The sequence below is a fragment of the Miscanthus floridulus genome, unplaced genomic scaffold (assembly GCF_019320115.1).
Source record: "Miscanthus floridulus cultivar M001 unplaced genomic scaffold, ASM1932011v1 os_2652_1_2, whole genome shotgun sequence".
Lineage (NCBI taxonomy): Eukaryota > Viridiplantae > Streptophyta > Magnoliopsida > Poales > Poaceae > Miscanthus > Miscanthus floridulus.
The window spans coordinates 45,533-68,380 of NW_027098432.1; the positions used below are offsets into that span (position 1 = coordinate 45,533).

General features: G+C 49.5%; 3 protein-coding genes across 6 annotated transcripts; 2 read left to right on the top strand and 1 right to left on the bottom strand.

Annotated features, from left to right (window-relative positions):
• Nucleotides 1–1,057: 1,057 nt before the first annotated feature.
• On the bottom strand, nucleotides 1,058–10,692 carry LOC136535285 (aspartate--tRNA ligase, chloroplastic/mitochondrial-like). Of its 2 annotated transcripts, XM_066527584.1 has the most exons (5): nucleotides 10,153–10,692; nucleotides 9,365–9,505; nucleotides 8,678–8,787; nucleotides 7,561–7,672; nucleotides 1,058–1,173 (listed from the first exon to the last, which is right to left on the bottom strand). In XM_066527584.1, exons 1-5 carry the CDS (start codon nucleotides 10,540–10,542, stop codon nucleotides 1,165–1,167), a joined length of 762 nt encoding a protein of 253 aa, XP_066383681.1. In that variant the 5' UTR covers nucleotides 10,543–10,692; the 3' UTR covers nucleotides 1,058–1,164. The 2 variants fall into 2 exon arrangements, with proteins under 2 accessions (XP_066383681.1, XP_066383682.1); XM_066527585.1 differs by lacking the exons at nucleotides 1,058–1,173; nucleotides 7,561–7,672 and adding an exon at nucleotides 8,136–8,217.
• An 11-nt stretch (nucleotides 10,693–10,703) lies between these two features.
• LOC136535282 (putative pentatricopeptide repeat-containing protein At5g59900) lies at nucleotides 10,704–15,414 on the top strand. 3 transcript variants are annotated; one of them, XM_066527579.1, is made up of 6 exons: nucleotides 10,704–13,636; nucleotides 14,062–14,254; nucleotides 14,340–14,441; nucleotides 14,531–14,730; nucleotides 14,810–14,980; nucleotides 15,086–15,414. In XM_066527579.1, the coding sequence occupies exon 1, from the start codon at nucleotides 10,734–10,736 to the stop codon at nucleotides 13,452–13,454; it is 2,721 nt and encodes a 906-aa protein (XP_066383676.1). In that variant the 5' UTR covers nucleotides 10,704–10,733; the 3' UTR covers nucleotides 13,455–13,636; nucleotides 14,062–14,254; nucleotides 14,340–14,441; nucleotides 14,531–14,730; nucleotides 14,810–14,980; nucleotides 15,086–15,414. The 3 variants fall into 3 exon arrangements, with proteins under 3 accessions (XP_066383676.1, XP_066383677.1, XP_066383678.1); XM_066527580.1 differs by having other exon boundaries at nucleotides 15,092–15,414; XM_066527581.1 differs by having other exon boundaries at nucleotides 14,531–14,682.
• Nucleotides 15,415–19,493: 4,079 nt separating this feature from the next.
• On the top strand, nucleotides 19,494–20,174 carry LOC136535274 (histone H2B.1). The gene has a single exon (XM_066527569.1). It carries the CDS (start codon nucleotides 19,576–19,578, stop codon nucleotides 20,023–20,025), a length of 450 nt encoding a protein of 149 aa, XP_066383666.1. The 5' UTR covers nucleotides 19,494–19,575; the 3' UTR covers nucleotides 20,026–20,174.
• The last annotated feature ends 2,674 nt before the right edge of the window (nucleotides 20,175–22,848 follow it).

Sequence of the window (22,848 nt, forward strand, 5' to 3'; positions counted from 1 at the left end):
CTCCTCGGCAGAGACACTAGAGCGGTGGAGCTCAGGGTGGACAGCAAGTCCGCTCTGGCCCTAGCAAAGAACCCCGTGTTCCACGAACGCAGCAAGCACATCCGGGTGAGGTACCACTTCATCCGAAGCTGTTTGGAGGAAGGGAGCATCAAGGCGAGCTACATCAACACCAAGGACCAGCTTGCGGACCTGCTCACCAAGCCCCTTGGGAGGATCAAGTTCCTTGAGCTCTGCTCCAGAACCGGGATGGTTCAACTCTCCCACAAGACGACGCACAAGACTTAGGGGGAGAATGATGGATAAGTCTCATGTGTGGCTGGTCTTTGTGGGGCTATGATGCTCACATAGTCATGGTCCTTGTGGCTGTTTTTCTGTTTTTAGGACAGCATCTTAGACTAGAGGACAGCATCTTAGACTAGAGGACAGCATCTTAGCTAGGACAGCATATTAGCATCTTAGACTAGCATCTTAGACTAGCATCTTGGCATATGCTTGGCTGGCTAGCAGCCTATAAATATGTAACCCCAACCCCTTGGGTTGGCATGGCATTTGTGTGAGCTTGTGTGAGAAATAGACAAGAAAATTGCCCCAACTCCTAGTGTCATCCTCTCTCGATGAGAGTAAGAATTCTCCTACTACCAAGAGTGAGAATTCAGCGACTAACAGGTGCCACCATTGGCAGCAGGGGGCGGGCCAGAGGGCGGCACATGGCCAGCAGCAGGGGCTGTAGGGGCGCCGGATCCAGAGGGGACGGTGGCCATGGCACAGCAGGGGGGCGCAGGCCAGAAGGGGAAGGCGTAGGGAGAGAAGAGGAGGCCCAGGATCTAATTCTTTGATACCATGTAGAAAGGAGATTGGGAAAACACCACACCCCTAATGAGGGGGGGGTGACCTCTGTTATATAGCCAATCAAGATTGGTGTATAAGGAATACAATCGATGTACATGGAAGGAATGAACAAACTTCCTAATACACATATATACTTCCTAATACAAATTTACAAACAGTAGCCAACAGCACGAAGTGTTTTCTAAAGAGAAAACAAAATTAGATAATGGTCTGTGAAGAAATAGAAAAAATGTACATAGTTTAATTACCTGAACTCTCGATGGTACAAGATAGTCCCGAGCACCTTCAGGTGTAGACTTGGACAAAACAGGAGTCTCAATCTACCTTGGAACATGTAACTTTCGATCAGACATAACAGAAGGTTTTAAGTCAGGAAGTAAAAGGGCGTAAAAACTAAAAATTTATACTACTATTATAATCATTGTAGATAAGGTGTCCTATGCACTGCCTTAAACTTAATGAGTCATTGCTAGGTGATACAAGCAACAGAAGATGCCAGACAGTGCATGCATATTTGACTAATTTTACCAATCCAACACACACACACACACACACAATTTTCATAAGACACAATTTTCATTAGATAGACTGTACTGCTAGTAAGATTCTATATAATAAAAAATACTGCTGTTGACTGTCTTTACATGATGATAAAAAAGCAATAAAATTAAATTGATGTTATATAGACGAGGTTGAAAAAAATAAGATAGAGCCCTGAACCCTCAAACCACAAGTTGAAGAATTATAGCCCTGATTTAAGATTGGCCATCTAGGCATCTAGCATTGATGGATAAGTCTATGTGGTCTTTGTGGGGCTGCAGCAGTATGGTGGTCTTGCTGCCCATCAAGGACAACATCCTTGACTAGCTAGGATAGCATCTTAGCATCTAGGACTAGCATCTAGGATAGCATCTTAGACTAGCATCTTGGCATATGCTTGGCTGGCTAGCAGTCTATAAATATGTATCCCCAACCCCTCAGGTTGTCATGGTATTGTGTGAGAAATAAACCAGAAAATTACCCCAACTCCTAGTGAAATTCTCTCTCGATGAGGGTAAGAATTCTACTACTATCAAGAGTAAGAATTCAGCGACTAACAACTGGTATCAGAGTTGTACTATCCTGTAGCCTGAGCATCTCTTGCTCATCTCCTTTCCCAGCCTCGCAACAGCCCCAGCCGGGAGCAGCAGCAGCTCCGGCCGCTCCTGCTCACTCCTCTCCCTCTGCGCAGCCCTCTCCCCACGCAGCGGCCCCTCGGTAGCGCGTCATGTCCGTAGGGCAGTCTCAGCGCTTGGTCGCCTCGAGCACGCGGCGTCGGCAGGAGGCTGAACTTGCCGCGGCAGAGGAACGCGAGCGACCAGCGGCAAGGGCGTCGAGGTTGGCAGCGGCCGAGCTGGCAGCAACCTGAGCGGAGGTCGAGGCTCTGCGCGGCAGCATCAGCAGCTCCGTTTCTGCTGACGACAGCGCCGACGCGGACCTCGAGCTGCTGGGTTGGGAGGCAGCGCGAGCACGGGCTGCGCAGTGGGCAGCCGCGCACACCCACGAGGGCGGCGGCAGCCCAGACAGGCGCGGACACGGCGATGGCGCTCCTAGAGGAGGCGCGCACGGCGACGGCGCTCCTGGAGGAGGCGCGCACGGCGGTGGCACTCCTAGAGGAGGCACGCACGACGGTGGCGCTCCTGGAGGAGGTGCGCACGGCAACGGTGGCGGACGGGTCGATGGAGAGCGCGGCTTTCACAGGTAGCGTGGCTTTCTCTCCCCGGATCGGTACCGTGGTTACCACGGGCTCCAAGCTGTTGTCAGGGACGTCGGCCCCAGCGGTGGGTGGCCTACTCTCACTAAGACCAACTACGTCGAGTGGGCTGCGGTGATGAGGGTAAAGCTCCAGGTGCGGCACATGTGGGAGGCAGTCCGGTACGGCGACGGCGACTACGACCAGGATCAACGGGCGCTGGATGCCCTCATCGCTGCAGTCCCGCCCGAGATGCAGTTCTCGCTTACCAACAAGCGGACTGCCAAGGAGGCTTAGGACGCCATCGCTGCGGCACGCATCGGCAGCGACCGCGCCCGCAAGTCCACACTGCAGGCACATCGCAAGGAGTGGGAGAATCTGGCCTTCAAGCCAGGTGAGGACGTTGATGACTTTGCTCTCCGTCTCAACACTCTGTTGCAGAAGATGGTGCAGTTCGGCGATGACACCTACGGCGAGGAGAGAGCTGTCGAAAAGCTCTTCCGCTGCGTCCCCGAGAAGTACAAGCAGATGGTCCACTCGATCGAGTCCCTGTTGAATCTCTCCACGATGTCGATCGAGGCGATAGGTCGCCTCAAGGTCGTCGACAGCGATGAGCCACAGTCTCTCTCGGGGCCCATCACCACTGGCGGGAAGCTCCTTCTCACTCGGGAGCAGTGGGCTGCCTACCAAGGTGACCGGAAGAAGGGGGGGCCTTCTTCCGCGACAGGCGGCCGCAAGCGTGGCAAGCCGCGCAAGGCGCGCAAAGACGCCCAGGCCGGGGCGCGAGGACGTGCCGAGGGTGATGCCCACAGAGGCGCCCAGGGCGGCGCCGCCGGCAAGCACAAGCCGGCACGAGACGACATCTGCCGCAACTGCGGCCAGCTTGGCCATTGGGCCAAGGACTGTCGACAGCCACGACGCGGCCAGGCCCACGTCGCACAGGCGGAGGAGGAGCCGGCTCTGTTCATGGCACATGCAAGCATCGAGCTACCTCCAGCGGCACTGGCCGCAGCGGCTCTCCTCCACCTTGACGAGCCAAAAGCACACGCCCTCCTCGGCGACGGCTCCGGCAACGACAAGACTGACGGGTGGTGCCTCGACATCGGCGCCACCCATCACATGACCGGTCGACGGGAGTTCTTCACCGAGCTTGACTCTAGCGTCCGAGGCTCCGTCAAGTTTGGGGATGCCTCCGTCGTGGAGATCAAGGGCGTCGACTCCGTCATCTTCACCGCCGTGTCTGGTGAGCACAGGCTGCTCACCGGAGTCTACTACATCCCCGCGTTGAGGAACTCCATCATCAGCTTGGGACAGCTGGATGAGAACGGTCCGCGCGTGGTGGTTGAGGATGGAGTCATGAGGATTTGGGATCGCCGTCGCAGCCTTCTTGCCAAGGTATCCAGAAGCGCAAATCAACTCTACGGCCTTAACGTGCAGGTGGCACAACCCCTCTGTCTCGCTGCTCGTCGGGATGACGAGGCGTGGCAGTGGCACGAGCGCTTCGAGCACCTTCACTTCGAGGCCCTGAAGCGGCTCAGTGCCACGGAGATGGTGCGAGGCCTGCCGTGCCTCGACCATGTGGAGCAGCTCTGCGACGTCTGCATGTTGACGAAGCAGAGGCGACTTCCCTTTCCCCAGCGGGCGAGCTTTCGAGCCAAGGAGAGGCTCGAGCTTGTGCACGGGGACTTGTGTGGCCCGGTGACACCGGCCACACCGGGAGGACGACGAGGGAGAGGCTATGGACGCCATCAGGCGCACGCAGGCTGCTGCGGAGGCGGAGTGCGGCCGCAAGCTACGCGTGCTGCGCACCGACAACGGCGGCGAATTCACGGCGGCTGAATTCGCGTCGTACTGCGCTGATGAGGGCATTCAGCGCCACTACTCCGCGCCGTACAGCCCACAGCAGAACGGCATCGTCGAGCGGCGCAACCAGACAGTTGTGGGGGGGGGGGGGGATGGCTCGGGCCCTTCTCAAACAGAGGGGGATGCCGGCTGTCTTCTGGGGAGAGGCAGTGGTATCGGCTGTCTACATCCTCAACCGCTCGCCTACCAAGGCGCTCGATGGCAGGACGCCGTACGAGGCTTGGCATGGGCGCAAGCCGGCGGTCTCCCACTTGCGGGTCTTCGGCTGCCTCGCGTTCGCCAAGGAGCTTGGCCACATCAGCAAGCTCGACGACAGGAGTACTCCGAGAGTGTTCATCGGCTACGCGGAGGGCTCGAAGGCCTACCGCATCCTCGACCCGAAGACACAGCGTGTGCGCACGGCGCGCGACGTTGTGTTCAACGAAGGCCGAGGATGGGCGTGGGACAAGGCGGGAGACGACGGCTCGGCTCTGACATACGACAACTTCACTGTCGAGTACGTCCACTTCGAGGGAGCTGGGGGAGTAGGTAGCTCTTCTTCGACGAGCGCGTCTACCCAAGTCCCCGAGCCTCCACCGACATCGGCGCCTGCTACTCCGACAGCACCACACTCTCCAGCTAGGACCCCGGCTACGATGAGTTCTTCGCCGGCTCCACCACAGTCGACACCGCCACGCACTCCAGCACCGACAGGCACCTCTCCAGGCACGTCTACTCCAACACCAGCTCGTGTCGAGCACAGCCCGGTTGAGCTCGCTACTCCGCTCTCTCACGACGAGTAGCGCATCGACGCGTAGCACGACGGCGAGCCGTTGCGATACCGTACGATGGAGAACCTTCTCGGCGACCAGCCGGTACCGGGACCGGTGCCTCACGACCTGGAGGCGCAGTTGCACCTTGCTTGTGACGACGGCGAGCCTCGGTCGTTTGCAGAGGCCGAGAGACACGCGGCATGGCGCGCCGCGATGCAATTGGAGATGGATGCGGTTGAGAAGAACCGCACATGGGAGCTTGCTGACCTTCCTCGTGGTCACCGTGCGATCACCCTTAAGTGGGTGTACAAGCTGAAGAGGGATGAAGCCGACGCCATCGTCAAGCACAAGGCTCGCTTGGTGGCACGAGGTTTCGTGCAGCAGGAGGGGGTCGACTTCGACGACGCCTTTGCTCCCGTGGCACGGATGGAGTCCGTGCGACTCCTCCTTGCGCTAGCCGCCCAGGAGGGCTAGTGTGTTCATCACATGGACGTCAAGTCGGCGTTCCTTAACGACGACTTGAAGGAGGAAGTCTACGTGCACCAGCCGCCGGGATTTGCCATCCCCGGCAAGGAGGGCAAGGTGCTCCGCCTGCGCAAGGCCCTCTATGGCTTGCGGCAGGCACCGAGGGCGTGGAATGCCAAGTTGGATTCCACGCTAAGGGCCCGTTCGTTTAGGCTGATTTCCAGCCAGAACGTTTTCCGGTGATGATCGACGGGTATAAAATACAGGTGCCTTCCGGCCCGGATCGGTTCTGGCGCTCCGTTCCGCTCGAAACGAACGGGCCTAAAGGGGATGGGCTTCGAGCAAAGCCCGCACGAGGCGGCCATCTACCAACGGGGCAGTGGAGGAAATGCTCTGCTAGTGGGTGTCTACGTCGACGACTTGGTGATCACCGGCACCAAGGATGCGGAGGTGCCGGCATTCAAGGAAGAGATGAAGGCCACCTTCCAGATGAGTGACCTGGGGCCTCTCTCCTTCTACCTGGGAATCGAGGTGCACCAGGATGCCTCCAGGATCACGCTTCGACAGATCGCCTACGCCAAGCGCGTCATTGAGCTAGCTGGGCTCACCGACTGCAACCCAGCTCTCACTCCGATGGAGAGACTGAAGCTGAGCCGCGACAGCACGACGGAGGAGGTGGACGCTACGCAGTACCGGCGTCTTGTGGGGAGCCTTCGCTACCTCGCCCACACACGGCTGGACTTGGCATTCTCCGTCGGCTACGTTAGTCAGTTCATGCAGCGACCGACGACGGAGCACCAGCAGGCTGTGAAGAGGATCATCCGCTACGTTGCGGGGACTCTCGACCACGGCCTCTACTACCCTAGGTGCCCTAGGGCGGCACACTTCGTCGGGCACAGCGACAGCGACCACGCCGGCGACATCGACACCAGCAAGAGCACGAGCGGGATCCTCTTCCTCCTCGGCAAGTGCCTCGTTAGCTGGCAGTCGGTCAAGCAACAAGTGGTGGCCCTGTCCAGCTGCGAGGCCGAGTACATAGCGGCCACCACCGCTTCGACTCAGGCGCTCTGGCTCGCTCGACTGCTTGGTGATCTCCTCGGCAGAGACACTAGAGCGGTGGAGCTCAGGATGGACAGCAAGTCCGCTCTGGCCCTGGCAAAGAACCCCGTTTTCCATGAACGGAGTAAGCACATCCGGGTGAGGTACCCCTTCATCCGAGGCTGTTTGGAGGAAGGGAGCATTAAGGCGAGCTACATCAACACCAAGGACCAGCTTGCGGACCTGCTTACTAAGCCTCTTGGGAGGATCAAGTTCCTTGAGCTCTGCTCTAGGACCGGGATGGTTCAACTTTCCCACAAAACGACGCACAAGACTTAGGGGGAAAATGATGGATAAGTCTCTGTGGTCTTTGTGGGGTTGCAGCAGCATGGTGGTCTTGCTGCCCATGGTGGTCTTGCTACCCATCAAGGACAATATCCTTGACTGGCTAGGACAGCATCTTAGCATCTAGGACTAGCATCTAGGACAGCATCTTAGACTAGCATCTTGGCATATGCTTGGCTGGCTAGCAGCCTATAAATATGTATCCCCAACCCCTCAGGTTGGCATGGCATTGTGTGAGAAATAAACCAGAAAATTGTCCCAACTCCTAGTGTCATCCCCTCTCGATGAGAGTAAGAATTCTGCTACTACCAAGAGTAAGAATTCAGTGACTAACAAGCACTACATCACAAGAGGAAATATTGCAATTCATAGAAAAATGGGGCCACTATGATATATTCCGTTCTTAAGTGAAAATAGCAGGTATGTATATGACAAGAAGTAAAATATATTGGGGTGGAAACTCAGACAAAACAATGAACAAGTGTAACAGACTAACAGTATATATAACCAGCATACCTCAACAAATTCATGTACATCCTCCAAGTAACGGCGTATGAGTTTAACCACATTATGGCGCAACCGCAAGTTTGACTGCATTTGAGGACAACGCAAATCCAACACTCTAAACCTACAGTATTCAATGATAGGAAGTTACAAAAAGGCACTCATTACTTAAACTGGTAGAGCATAAACACATTATTTGAATAAAACTTAGCATACTAGTATCTTAAGTCCTGTAAGGAGAAAGGACAAGGAATCAACTTTAGGACAAGGAATCAACTTTAGGCAAATAGGAATGCTCTAACTTTTAACACGTATTAATAGCTAGCAGAGTTGTTTGGAACAAGAAGCAAATTACAGCCAATCGGAAGAAGTACAGTACAGCAGAATCCAATTGTTCGTTTTAGGGTTCTAGTGAGCGAAACTTAAACTTGACCCATCAGTATATGAAAAGTTACATAGATTGAAAACACGTGGTTGATATCAATCAATATATTCAAAATTGAAAATACTTTCACAGAATATATTTTTTCCTATTTGAAATAGTACACTTATGTCAAATTGTAGACTGTCAATGTCCTCAACGACTTACATTTTGAATCAGAGGAAGTAAGTAGCTGCAGGTTATTAAGTTAGCAGTCAACATGAGAGCAATATAATTTCTTTAACAAACTGCATATACATGAAAGCACAACACAACCTCAAACTATAGCTATGAACAAAATTGGGTGAATAGTAAAATGAAGTGAAAACTACTACAGCAATCACAGCAGTTACAAAGCATGAGATGAATAGTTATACCTATATACTTAATACCAAACTCCCCTGATGTCAGTGCATACCATTCACAAGGCAAACGTGCAACTTTGTGGTCATGTATGCATAACTTTCACAATGCAATAATGCATTTATGCTAAAACAAATGTCATGCACCCAATAGTTAGCAAGTTCCAGGTATGCTAGAATAAGCGTTTGACATTGTCTATGCCGCAATACATGGTTGCCAATATGTTTTAGCCAATATGCAATACATGGTCACAAGTTGGCTAATTCGAGGGATTCACCGTGCTTAAAGCTACTTCCAAAAAGTCTAGCGCACAAATTTTGAAAAGACAGATTGTAAATGTTTTACCTCAATCTAATTTCTTCTGGAAACTTCTCTTTTACAGTATCAGCAGTTGTAACTGGAAACGGCAGTGAACGAGTTACTGAGTTCAGCACTAAAACATGATCTGCCGCAACCTTCAAGGTACCAACATGCAACAAAGTTAGATGGTTATGTTGGTTACTGTATGAACACAAAAGAAAATAGAAAAGCTGATGGCACTCAAAGAAACAAGTATTTAAACTATGTATTCTATAAAATGTGTTGTTCCTTATATCATACATTTAGCGTGTCCAAAATGCACTGTGCATAAAAGGAAAGGGAGCTTCTTATAAACAGCAATATTTCTATAGTAGAATGTGTAAATACCAAATTCTAGTCATGAAAAGCCACCTCTATGTCCTATTGATGCCAAAACAATATAAGGTGTGATGGGTGCCAATCAATACAAAAGAAAATAAAAAATAGGAAGGTTGATGGCAGTCAAAAGAAACAAGTACTTAAACAATGAATGAATCATATAAAATGTGTTATTCCTTATCTCATACATGTTCCATGACCAAAACATACTGAATGAAGGTAAAGGGAGCTTCTTATAAACAGCAATATTTACAAGTAGATTGTGTGATTATCAAATTATAGCCATGAAAAGTCACCCAGCTTATTGTCTACTAATCCAAAACAACATAAGGTGTGACGGCTGCCAACCAATACCTCTATAGCTCCGGTCTTCATATCTGCATTGATGGCATCCACCGGGCGTGGCCGGATCACCCCCTCAACAGCAACCACTGACTCCACTCTCAGCTTGTTTACTATGTTGTAAACCTCTGGGTACTCTGGCAACGTTGTCACCTACACTACACAAAGTACCATATAAAAACCCCAGCAATGATCTGATAACAACATAAATATCAACAACCACAGCATGTACATACATAATCCTGTAAGAATTATCATTATGACAGTCAATGCATAAGTTTTTTTACCATAAGCCATGAATCATATACGACAAGTATTGCACGTAATAAGAAAAGGTAAGCACTAAGCAGCCATAGAAGCACACATTTTCTGAGCAGAAGTCATTCAGACAACTGTCAATCTGTCATGAAGCAACTATTGCTCCATTGCCCTTCTGCTAAGTACAAGCACTGGAGTCACTTGGGGTGGGGACCAGTAGCTGATGCTGGAGGCCGAGTGCAACGCTTAACAGTACACGAACAATTTAGCAATGCAACAATCATTCCAGATAACACACGTCAAGCAACGGAGGGTTTAGAGAAAATGTGAAATTAACATCAATTGCCGAGTTTGTCTCTACAGAAGCAGCAGCTACATCAATGTAGACACAATTACGCAAACACGGGATCACGAAACAATGTACTGTAGCAGCTTGCAGCAATTACAACCGTTTAGCTAAAGCAACTACAGTCTACAGGCATACCCCCACCACTACAGAAAACTGACACTGATGCAGCTAACACGAGGACAAAACAACTCACCTGCACCATGCCGGAGCGGTCTCGAAGGGTGAGGAAGGTGAGCCCGGCGTGCGCGCGGCGTAGCGCAACCCAGCCGCATAGCCTTACCCTGCGCCCGGCGTCCCCGGCGCCGAGCTCTCCGCACAGCGCATCCCTCGGCGGCCACTGCAGCGGCTGCAGCCTCTCTACCTTCGCACCCGCCGCGGCGGGCGCCGCCGCTTCCTCCGGCGGGGTCGCAGCCGCATCGGTGGCCGCCGCGGACGCTAGGGTTCGGAGCTGGGGCGCGGGGACAGAGGCCGAGGTGGAGGTGGTGGAGAGCGGGAGGAGGCGGCGGAGGTGCAAGGCGGATGGCCTGGGCTTTAGACGGGAGAGGAGGGAGAAGGGCGAGGCGCGGAGGAGGGAGGAAGCCATTGGCAACCGGAGAAGATAGCAGATAGGGGAAGCGCAGTTTTGGACTGAACTCGACGAAGAGGCAAAGACGCTTATCCTTCAGCACGAATCTTTACACTTTACAGGTTGCAGCCGCAGCCGCTTCCAGCTGCAGCCCACCGAACAGGCCCGGCGGCCGGCGCGACCTCCGGCAATCCGCCACGCCGTTCCCGATGCCTCTTCCGCCGCGCCGGCCCCTCGCGGGCCACTCTAATGCCACTCCCGCCACCTCAGATTCCGGCATGGTGAAGCTCCTCGCCGACATCCTCCACCACACCGCGCCGTCCACCTGGCCGTCCGCCCTCGCCGCGCCGCTGCTCCGCCAACGCCTCGCCCCCGCGCACGTCTCTTCCCTCCTCGTCCTCCCGGCCTCTCTCCGCCGGCCCGACCTTTCCCACCGGTTTCTCCTCCTGTTGCCTTCCCACCTCGTCGCCCCGGTCTCACTCTCCCTGCTCGCCCTCTCCTTCCTCTCCTCGTTCCCTTCGTCCCCGGCATCCTCCCCGCACGCCGCCTCCCTGCTCCTCTCCCTCGCGTCATCCACCCCGTCCGCGTCCTCCTCATTTTCGTCTCTCTCACACGCTAACGCACTCGCCACCTTCCGACCTGGCGCCGCCACCGCCGCCGTCACGCTTCTTGCCTCCTCGTACCTCCGGCTCCGCCGCGCCCGCGACGCTGCCGACGTCCTCCGCCTATCCCTCTCATCTGGCATTGCGATGAAGCAATACACCGCTTCGCAGATACTATTTGCTCTCATTAAGATCCGGCAGTTTGCTCTTGCCCGCGACCTGTTCGATGAAATGCTTCAATACAAATTTCCCTTGGACGAGTATGTTTACACGGCCGGAATTCGGGCCTACTGTGAGATAAGGAATTTGGATTGCGCAAGGGGACTGTTGGCGAGGATGGAAAGCAAGGGTGTCAAGGGCAGTGCTGTGCCATACAATGTGTTGATGTATGGTCTCTGTAGAAACAATCGTGTTCTTGAGGCAGTGGAGGTGAAGAACAGCATGGTGGGGAGAGGAATTGTCGCTGATGAAGTTACGTACCGGACTCTAGTTTATGGGTTTTGTCGGACTGAGGAACTTGAAAGGGCATTGGAAATGACTGATGACATGCTTAGTCTGCACTTTGTGCCATCAGAGGCCAGTTGCTCGTTTATGCTTGATGGGCTACGAAAGAGAGGGCACGTCGACGAGGCATTCAGGTTAGCTTGTAACTTGGGTGAGTTGGGCATGGTACCAAACCTGTTTGTGTGTAATGCATTGATTGATAAACTGTGCAAGGATGGAAGATTTAGGGAGGTAGAAAGGCTCTTCAGAGGGATGGCAAACAGGGGTCTAGAGCCAAATGAGGTGACCTATGCTATACTGATACATTCCCTGTGTAAGAGGGGAATGATGGATGACGCACTTTGCATGTTTGATAGGATGAGGGAGAAGGGAATCAGAGTGACAGTTTATCCATACAATTCTTTAATTAATGGTTACTGCCAACATGACGACTTTCACCAGGCAAGAGGTCTTCTAAGCGAGATGGTTGAGAAGGGATTGACACCAAGTGCGGCATCATATTCCCCCCTTATAGCTGGTTTATGTCGGAAAAGGGATCTGGTCAGTGCAATGGAGCTCCATAGGGAGATGGCTAGGAATGATGTTTCAGGGAATATATATACATTTACAGCGCTTATCAGTGGTTTCTGCAAGGACAAAAATATGGATGAAGCAGCTAGGTTGTTTGATAAGATGATAGACAGTTCTGTAGTACCAAATGAAGTGACTTTTAATGTTATGATTGAAGGGTATTGCCGTGTAGGCAATGTTAGGAAGGCATTCCAGTTATATGATCAGATGGTAGATAGGGGCCTAACACCTGACAATTACACTTACAGGTCACTGATAAGTGTACTTTGTTTGACACTAGGTGCCATGAAAGCTAAGGAATTTGTTGATGATCTAGAAAACAACTGTGCTGTGCTAAATAGTTTTAGCCTTACAGCACTTATGCATGGATTCTGCAAAGAAGGAAGGTTAACTGAAACGTACCATGTTTGGGATGAGATGAGAGCGCGGGGAGTCAAGCTTGATCTTATCAGTTTTACTGTAATTGTATATGCAGCTCTGAAACTGCATGACAGGGAGAAAATAAGTGTGTTATTTAGGGAAATGAAAGAAAAAGGTGTGAAGCCAGACAATGTGTTCCATACATGCATGATTGATGTGCACTCAAAGGAAGAAAATATAGTTCAAGCTTTAAACTGCTGGGATAAGATGATAGCTGACGGATGCTCTCCAAATGTTGTCACATATACGGTTTTAATTAATCATCTATGCAAGTCTGGGTATTTGAGTAGCGCAGAGATCCTTTGTAAAGAAATGTTAGCTGAGCGCTTCCTTCCTAATAGTTTTACTTATAATTGCTTTCTTGATTATCTGGCAAATGAAGGAGAGCTGGAAAAGGCTAAAGTTCTACACACAGCCATGCTTGAAGGCTGTTTAGCTAACACAGTGACATTTAACACATTGATCAAAGGGTTCTGTAAGGCTGTGCAGATCCAAGGGGCAATTGACCTTATGCAGACAAATACTGAGAGTGGTTTCTTTCCTGATTGCATCAGCTATTCTACAATAATAAATGAGCTCTGTAAGGTTGGTGACACCAATAAAGCATTTGAGCTTTGGAATGAAATGTTATACAAGGGACTGAAACCCGATATTGTGGCATACAATATTTTGATTCGCTGGTGCAATATTCATGGCGAATTTGATAAGGGCTTAGGAATTTACAGTGATATGGTTAAAAATGGTGTGCAACCAAACTGGGGCACATATAGAGCTCTTTTCTTAGGAGCTTCTTTGATGACCACAAAGGGAAAAACTTTACTATTGACCACATGATGTTAGGGCAATATTTGTTCTCATCTACTGGAATAGGTTGAATCAAGATGGATGCCAGATGCAAAAATCAATCTGACCCTGAACTGTTGCTTCGTATACAAGTGGCTATAAGCCTATAACATACATGTGCATAACTGCATATTGCCTTTTTCTATGCTTGAGCAGATGGATTCCAGTCTGAGGTAATACACCTGAGATCATCACTTTTTTCTTTTCAACATGGTGTTTCGGTAATTGTTTTGCTAATCTTTACTTCTATTACGATTTTGGTACATGTCTAATTTGTAAATGTTATGATTGTAATAGTCCGTAGTCCTTATAATATTTGGTGCTTAGATAATTGTATTATGCTGTTTCATTTTGGCCATCTTTTGTTGTCTGTCTTTTTTTTTAGAAATATGAGTTTGTGTGGGTGTTGAACCACTTAAAGCTAATGAAACAAAGATGCCGTCAAAACCTGAGAGGGCTCTGGTCCCTAGTAATGGTTTTCGCAAAAAGGGGCTGATAACAAACCACCTCAAAGTTTCTATCATGAAAACTGAAGATTTTTACTTTGCGCATCTCTAATCCTTGTCTTATCGATGATGTTATCTTTTACTGGTTGTAGGTCAATTTGAAGTATGAAGATGATATGCTGGTCAATCACAAAGGGTCAGGAAGAAAAGTGATCGAAAACTGCATCAAACTTATGCTGCTGAACTTGCACAACAACAACAACAACAAAGCCTTTAAGTCCCAAACAAGTTGGGGTAGGCTAATGCTGCTGAACTTGCAAATGATTTTGCATATGATGGTGACTGGTGAGATACTTATACTGGGAAGAGGAAGCTCCTTTGTTTAGACATATCGGAGTTTGATGTTGTTTTCCGTTCTCCCATTTTGCAGACCGGTTAATTTGCTTGCTTGGCCAAAACAAGCTGATCGGGACAAATTTCATCTCAATGAAATGGAGAAGCCCATGTTTAAACATTTACTTTTAATACTCAAGTTGGGATTTATACTTTCCACATTTTTCAACAAAATTTTAAGGTGCATTTTGAACGACATGGTGACACTTCATACCATTAACATTGCAGCAGTGATCCGGCTTTTGCTTGAGGCCCTGAGCATTCCGGTGGTGTAAAAACTAGTTCTTGGAATCTTGAGTGATGGTTGATTTTTTGGTGCATCAACAAGATATTCCCAATGGATGATACATCCCAGGATATGCTCAGCAAGCATAACAATGGTTTGTGTACCTGTGTGGCGTATCACTACATCCTCCACGTTTTTGCCTGTTAGTGCAACATGACCGTCAAACAATCTAATATATTATCTGTTAAGTAAAAGAAAACTGAGTATGTTCATTGTATCAGGATTATACTGTTCAAAGGAGTGACATCTTGCTCCATGCAAAACTGAAACGCCAATCTCCGCACATTTTTACTGTCACTTGTACAACTGCTGAACTTCCAGGTTCTCAGTGTACCTGTTTCTTCACTGGAAAACAACTTGTCTTGCGACTGAAAACATGCAACAACACACAGGTGAGAGTTGTAGTATCATTTCCAGTTTGCTTTGTTTCTGCTTGCAACAGTTAAGTTCACCTCCAATATATTTCACAGTCTGATATTTTTTCATCTGTTGCTAAGCTTCAGGAATTCTGCTCGAAGGTAACTGCTGGAAGTTCAGATAAAAGCACAACAATGGTGCCACCTTGTTTATAAAAAAAGAACAAATGGTGCCACCTTCAATTATTGGACTTCTTTTTTATGATCTGTGTACATCTGTCAAAGATGGAGGCTCCAAAAGATCTCTTCCATCGTCTGGGTGAAATTTCTTGACGAATTGCTCATATAAGCTGTTTGCACTACGGATTCATTATATGTACAGTTAGTTGTTACAGGTCGAAAGAACACGATCATTTTGTAAACATATACTGTATATATGCTTTAACCCTTACAACAACAACAACAACAAAGTCTTTAAGTCCCAAACAAGTTGGTGTAGGCTAGAGTTGAAACCCAACAGAAGCAATCAAGGTTCAGACACGTGAATAGCTGCCTTCCGAGCACTCCTATCTAAGGCTAAGTCTTTGGGTATATTCCATCATTTTAAGTCTCCTTTTATTGCCTCTACCCAAGTCAACTTCGGTCTTCCTCTGCCTCTCTTCACGTTACTATCCTGACTTATGATTCCACTACGCACCGGTGCATCTGGAGGTCTCCGTTGCATATGTTCAAACCATCTCAACCGGTGTTGGACAAGCTTTTCTTCAATTGGCGCTACCCCTAATCTCTTATGTATATCATCGTTCCGAACTCGATCCCTTATTGTATGACTACAAATCCAACGCAACATACGCATTTCCGCGACACTTAGCTGTTGAACATGTCGTCTTTTCGTAGGTCAACATTCTGCACTATACAACATAGCAGGTCTATTTGTCGTCCTATAAAACTTACCTTTTAGCTTCTGTGGTATCCTTTTGTCACATAGGACACCAGACGCTTGCCGCCACTTCATCCATCCTGCTTTGATTCTATGGCTAACATCTTCATCAATATCCCCGTCCTTCTGTAGCATTGATCCTAAAAATCGAAAGGTATCCTTCCTAGGCACTACTTGACCTTCCAAACTAACATCTTTCTCCTCCCGAGTAGTAGTGCCGAAGTCATATCTCATATACTCAGTTTTAGTTCTACTGAGTCTAAAACCTTTGGACTCCAAGGTCTTCCGCCATAACTCCAGTTTCTGATTTACTCATGTCCGGCTTTCATCAACTAGCACTACATCGTCTGCGAAAAGCATACACCAAGGGATGTCCCCTTGTATGTCCCTTGTGATCTCATCCATCACTAAAGCAAACAAATAAGGGCTCAAAGCTGATCCTTGATGTAGTCCTATCCTAATCGAGAAGTCATCCGTGTCTCCATCACTTGTTCGAACTCTAGTCACAACATTGTTGTATATGTCCTTAATGAGCTCGACGTACTTCGTTGGGACTTTATGTTTGTCCAAAGCCCACCACATAACATTCCTTGGTATTTTATCATAAGCCTTCTCCAAGTCAATAAAAATCATGTGTAGGTTCTTCTTCTTCTCCCTATACCGCTCCATAACTTGTCTTACTACGAAAATAGCTTCCATGGTTGACCTTCCGGGCATGAAACCAAATTGGTTCATAGAAACCCGCGTTATTGCTCTCAAGCGATGCTCGATAACTCTCTCCTATAGCTTCATAGTATGGCTCATCAACTTAATTCCCCGGTAATTCGTACAACTTTGAATATCCCCTTTATTCTTGTAGATCGGTACTAATATACTTCTCCTCCACTCATCAGGCATCTTGTTCAATCGAAAAATATGGTTGAACAGCTTGGTTAGCCATACTATAGCTATGTCCCTGAGGCATCTCCACACCTCGATTGAGATACTATCCGGTCCCATCGCCTTACCTCCTTTCATCCTTTTTAACGCCTCTCTAACCTCAGATTCTTGGATTCCAGTATGCTTTAACCCTTACCGCCACGGAAATGAACATACGTGGTAAAATAGGCTATAAGAAGTAAATTATTCTCTTTGAAGAACCAAACCATGTTTCAGCGTTCGGCTATCCCAGAATGATTTCGTACTGCAATTTGCTAGTCAAATCTTCGGCAAAACTATGGCTGTCACAGAGCAAAATTGAAGTCATACTTGTGACAAAGTTTGGCAAGAAAATAAATGTATAACGTGTGAAACATGGTGCTAAGAAAGTGTGGCGGCATGGCATGTTGTGGTCACGAACCAAATAGCCCGTAAATGGATTATATATGTTCATGGTTCATGGAAATGCCATTGACAATGCTGGCTCATTGCCAATGATGATTGCCATTATCCGATGGTTCATTAGGGTCTGTTTATGCTTTTCGCCGCTGCTTCGGTGACCATCACAAATTCATAGATGACCCGACTTATCTCTGCCTGCGCCCCCGCGAGCTCCAGCGGGCCCTCTCCCTCCCGCCGCCGGCGAGCTCGCCGGAGAGGGCTAGGAGTGGGGCCCGCGCCTAATAGTCAGTAGCTAGTACTTGTAGGTTGTACGGATGGGTGTCTCTCCTCGGGGAAAGTCCAGCCTTGTTGTTGCCGCTGCCATCGCCGAGGTCTTCCTCGTCGTCGACGGTGCAGCTTCCAAGGTCAGTAGAAATAAAATAAGTCCGCTCTCTCAAAAACAGTTCCATCTCCACCCTTCTCTGCCCATGGCGGCTTGAGCTCCATCGCCGTCGCCCTTGGTCCGTTCGGGTTCGAGGACGATTTGGTGGTTGTGCTTCTAGATCAGGCCTCCTGCTCGGTGGACCTGGTCTTCGGTGCCGGCTCTCGAGTCTTCCCCGCCCCAGGCGCTTCATGCGACTCCTCCGACTCCACACGACACCACCGTGGAGCACTGCGCCGAGTGTCACCGGGACGTGGCGTCTAATGGTCCATGTTCTACTCCGGTGCGATGCAAGGCGCTTAAACTGTTATGCTGCGTCTTCGAGACTCATCGTCCTTGCTAGGGTGGATTTCATTTTCGAATTTGGAGAACTTATTCAAATTTACTTGCTTAGTATCTGCTCTTGGGATGCTGTATGTTGAAGTAGACATAGTTCTCTTCTGTGCCTGGTTTCTACCATGTAATTGGGAATTTATTTCCCAAATCTATGTACTCTGGTTCTAATGTCTTAATATACGTGAACTTTCAAAAAAATCATAGATGTACAGTACCTTCTTCTGCATTGCCAAGCCTTCTTCAGTTGCAGCGTCTTATTTCAGCATATTGATTGCCAATACTTGAGTCATATATTATTAATGGTTTAACGGAGCCGGTGCCCGGACGTCCGGATGCTGCCGGCCCGTTTTCAATAATATACCCTCAGCTTCTTGCTCCGCTTTCACCTCGTGCTCTATGCCTATTGCTATCCATGGATGTAGTTTCGTGCTCTGCTTCGCTTCGTGCTCTGTGCCTGCTGCCATACATATGGATACAGCTTTGTGCTCCGCGTCCGCTTTGTTTCCTGCGCGCACGCGGGGACCGCTACGCCCAATGGAACCACCTTTGCCTACGCCCCTTGCAGTGCTTACTCATGAAACACTTGCAATATAAAATATTTGATGCAACATGTGTCCGAAACAGATAAACCATTTACAATATATGTGTGTGAACACTGCAATATATGCAAGATCCAAACATAACACTTACAACATATGCTTAAAACAGTTGAAACATTTGAAACATACACTTGTAACATACGTGTATAGTCAGTGCAACATATGCAACATCCAGATAAAACACTTGCAATATACGTTTAAAACGGCTGAAATATTTGAAACATACATTTTGCAACATACATGTATAGTCATTGTAATATATACAACATCAAGTCTAATTTTGCAACGTTCAGATAAAACATATATAACATACATCTGAAAAACATGAAATATATGGTTGTAACGTGTGCTCATTGACGCTCCATAATGAATACTCGTTAACGCGGAGCTTGACGTCGGCACGGAACTTGATGCCACGACGCAGAGGTTGGACCTCGGCCGTGCGCAACGCCAGTCAACGGAGACGCGAGGTGCAGCGGAGCGCAGTGCGAGGCGCGAGCGACGCGAGACACAAGGCGCGGGTGGGGTCGCGAGGCATGAGGCACGGGGACAAGCATGTCCGTCCCGTCCGGTCGGGCGGACGCTCGGTACAGAGTATTACTGATATGCAAATAGGGCCATAGATTTTTAGTGGCACAAATGTTTACATCACTGATTAGTGGGCCCAAGGGCGCACTGACTGTTGGGCCTGGCTAGACCGATGCCAAAACCAACCGCCAGCACGCCTGAAACGCACAGTTCCCTCCGGCTCCTCCCGTCTACACAGACCACGTCAGCAATCCGCGTCAAGACCCATCTCTACCGTTCAATTGCAATGGCACCAAACGCATCGCGCCTTTCCACGTCATCGATCCGCGGCACCGACCCCTCCGCCAATCAGAGACCGCTGCTCCATTCCATAAATAAACCGCACCCCACGCTTCTCCTCCCAGCAATCGAAATCCCCCGTCCTCAAATCGACCGAGCCAGCGAACACCCCTGTTCCCGCAGCCTCACCCCACAGGAAGCCGCATCGATGGCGCCCAAGGCTGAGAAGAAGCCGGCGGCGAAGAAGCCCGCGGAGGAGGAGCCCGCGGCCGAGAAGGCACCGGCGGGGAAGAAGCCCAAGGCGGAGAAGCGCCTCCCGGCGGGCAAGTCGGCCGGCAAGGAGGGCGGCGACAAGAAGGGGAAGAAGAAGGCCAAGAAGTCGGTGGAGACCTACAAGATCTACATCTTCAAGGTGCTGAAGCAGGTGCACCCCGACATCGGCATCTCCTCCAAGGCCATGTCCATCATGAACTCCTTCATCAACGACATCTTCGAGAAGCTCGCCGGTGAGGCCGCCAAGCTCGCGCGCTACAACAAGAAGCCCACCATCACCTCCCGCGAGATCCAGACCTCGGTGCGCCTCGTCCTCCCCGGCGAGCTCGCCAAGCACGCCGTGTCCGAGGGCACCAAGGCCGTCACCAAGTTCACCTCTTCTTAAGTGATGTTGGTGTTACTGGGTGATGTAGAGCTTTCAATGACGTTGTGTAGGTTTGTTGGTGGGTTGCTGTAAGAACTATGGCTGTGCTTTTGGCACACTGTTTGTCGTTGATAATTCGTCAGAAATGGCAACTTGCAGTTTGCAGTGAACTGATACCAATTCTGGATCAAAGTGTGATGCATTTGCTAGTTGCTAGTTAATATGTGAGTGCGCTGTTGCGAAATTCTGTAGTTCTACAGAAGTAAAACATCATGTTCTTATGTTCATAGTAACCTTTTCCTGAAAGAGGTGAACTCCTTGGCAAATTTAGTGTCACGTGCACTTGCACTGTGGAAGCTTGAGAACGTGTAAGATCTCTGTTATGAACTGTTGTATGACATGGGCATCCTTGTTCTTCTGTTCAAATTCTGATGGTAAAATCTACTAGTAGTAGTAGGTACTTGATAGAAACTTGTTTTGCTTCAATCTCAGTATCATGTTGTTTGTGAGTCCCTGCTGCATGGAGGCTTTTGTTTCCATCCTCTTCAGCATTGTTGTTTCATTCTGCAGAGAAGTCTTCCCATTGACTCTGATGTTCTTTTATCAGCTAACTGGTATAATTTTTCCATACTTTACATGCCTGTGTCCTGTACTGGACTATTGTTATGCTTCGTCTGATGTGTCACTTGAGCATGATGCAATGTGGATGAGGCCTTTTTGGCATGGTTTTATCCGGCTCTCACTCTTTGTTGCAGTGCATGGAGGAGCCGGAGCTGGAACCATAGTTCCACCAAATCGGGGTATGTCCACTGCTGTTGAACATTGCATATCTGTCGTGACCCACATGTAAGGGCACTAAGCCCATTTGAGTTGAGCCTTTTTCCTCTGGACTATTAAAAAAGATGGTCTTTTCCTACAGACCACTAAAAAGTTTGGACTTACTTAGGTGCCATGACATTTTATTTCTTTGCCCCTCAAGCCATTCTGTCCATTTTCGCTGGTAACGGTGTGTAACGGCGAGGAGAAAAGACCGAAGTGCCCTCAGTCTAGGGAGGATGAGTGAAATTGCTGTTTGTCTGTGTGCCACTCCCTGACCAAGCGTTTAAGCGCCAAGACAGCTGACGTGGGCAAGTTTTTTTTGCGCCGCTAGCGATCCAGTATGCGGTGTCGGGAGGTGCTGCCACGACGGCGAACCCGAACCCGGTGCGCGTACGTGCGCAGTGCAGGGTAATAATCCCAACGACCAGCTCGATCAGTCTCTGAGTCTCACGTACAGGCACGCACAAGGACGCAATGAATCGTTCCTGCTGTCTCTCTCCATTTCACCATCACACGCGCGCTTTCTCGCCCACTTTTTCCCCGTGTCTCTGGCTTGATCGGTTTTTTTTCTTATAACCCGGCTGATGCTGTTCTGTCGTCTGTCGTGAGAGAAAAACACTATATCATGTCTAATAAGTATGGCAGATACGATAAGCGAACAGGGTGAAGAATGGCTGGCACTCGCAGACGCGCGGTACTCATGGAGTCATGGTGGCCGCCCGTCGACACTGGCGCTGGCGCTCATCCAGGGGCCTCCTGAGGGCCATCATCTGCAGCGAGAGGTTGCCAAGGCTAACAGTTAACACTAACACACACAGTGTCGCAGCAAGTGCTGCGGGGCCTGGTCACTAAACCTACCAGGCCCGGCCCAATGGATCCCGACCGAGCGACCTGGCCGTTTAAAAAAAATAGTTCGCATTTAACTAAATTTTTAGTGAATAATATTTATATTTATGGCTTTAAATTAATTTATTATAAAAATATATTTCGTAATTAATCTAATAATACTTATTTGATATCATAAATATTGATTTTTTTATCTATTATTGGTCAAAGTAAAAATACTCAAACATGACATTGTGTTATAATTACATGTTTTTCTGGGCAGAGCGACTACCACTCGCTGTACCCTCCACCCTCCAGCGAGGAGGTTAACGAGCAAGTGGGTGGTGGCCATTGACCTCTTTGGCTCTCTTATGTCTCCGGCTAGATCTCCGCACTGGATGCTGTACTGCTGTTAGCATGTTTGTTACGCCGGCCCGGGCGGCCGAGTGCAATGGTCAGGGCGGCTAGAGCGCACACACACAGACAGACCGACCGCCAGGCAGGACCCACCAGGATCCATGCACGCTTTTGTCGTGGTGCGGGAGCCGGAGCGCGGAGCACGGGATCGGACATGGGAGAGGTGACGACATCCGTCGCCTCGACGGATTCCTCTTCTTCCTCCGCCCCAGTCCCCACGCGAAACGCGTTCCCTGGACTGGAGGAGCGACGATCCGAATCCCGTGCTCAAACGCTTGGTCACGGAACTTGCCCATGTAACTGGACGATCAAACGCTCAAACGCTCCCATGTCAGCAGTCACGGTGTGTAACTTGCCCATGTAACGGCTGACCGTTGCCGTCCAGTCCACGCTCAAACTTGCCCATGTAACGGCTGACGTGAGCACGGCTGACTGGAGGAGCGAAACGCGTCCCCAGTCCACGGAACGGAAGCACAAGCAACACACTAGTGACATCATTGCTTTGCTTGTTGTACGTCGATCGCATCCTCAACGCGTACCGTGTACTGCAGCTGGAGATAGTTAGGATGAGCGCCGTGTATGATGACAAGATTGAAAACCCATCATCATCCCCAGTCCCAGCTAAATGATCTCGTCATCCGTTCGTGTAGAGACTGGGCCCAACGCCGAGATTTTTATGTATATAAAAAACACTAAATAAATATAGGATTAGCTAGAGTAAATAAATAAATAAATAGAAACGAAGAAGCATGAGCCGCATGAGCATTCTGCCACCGTATTACT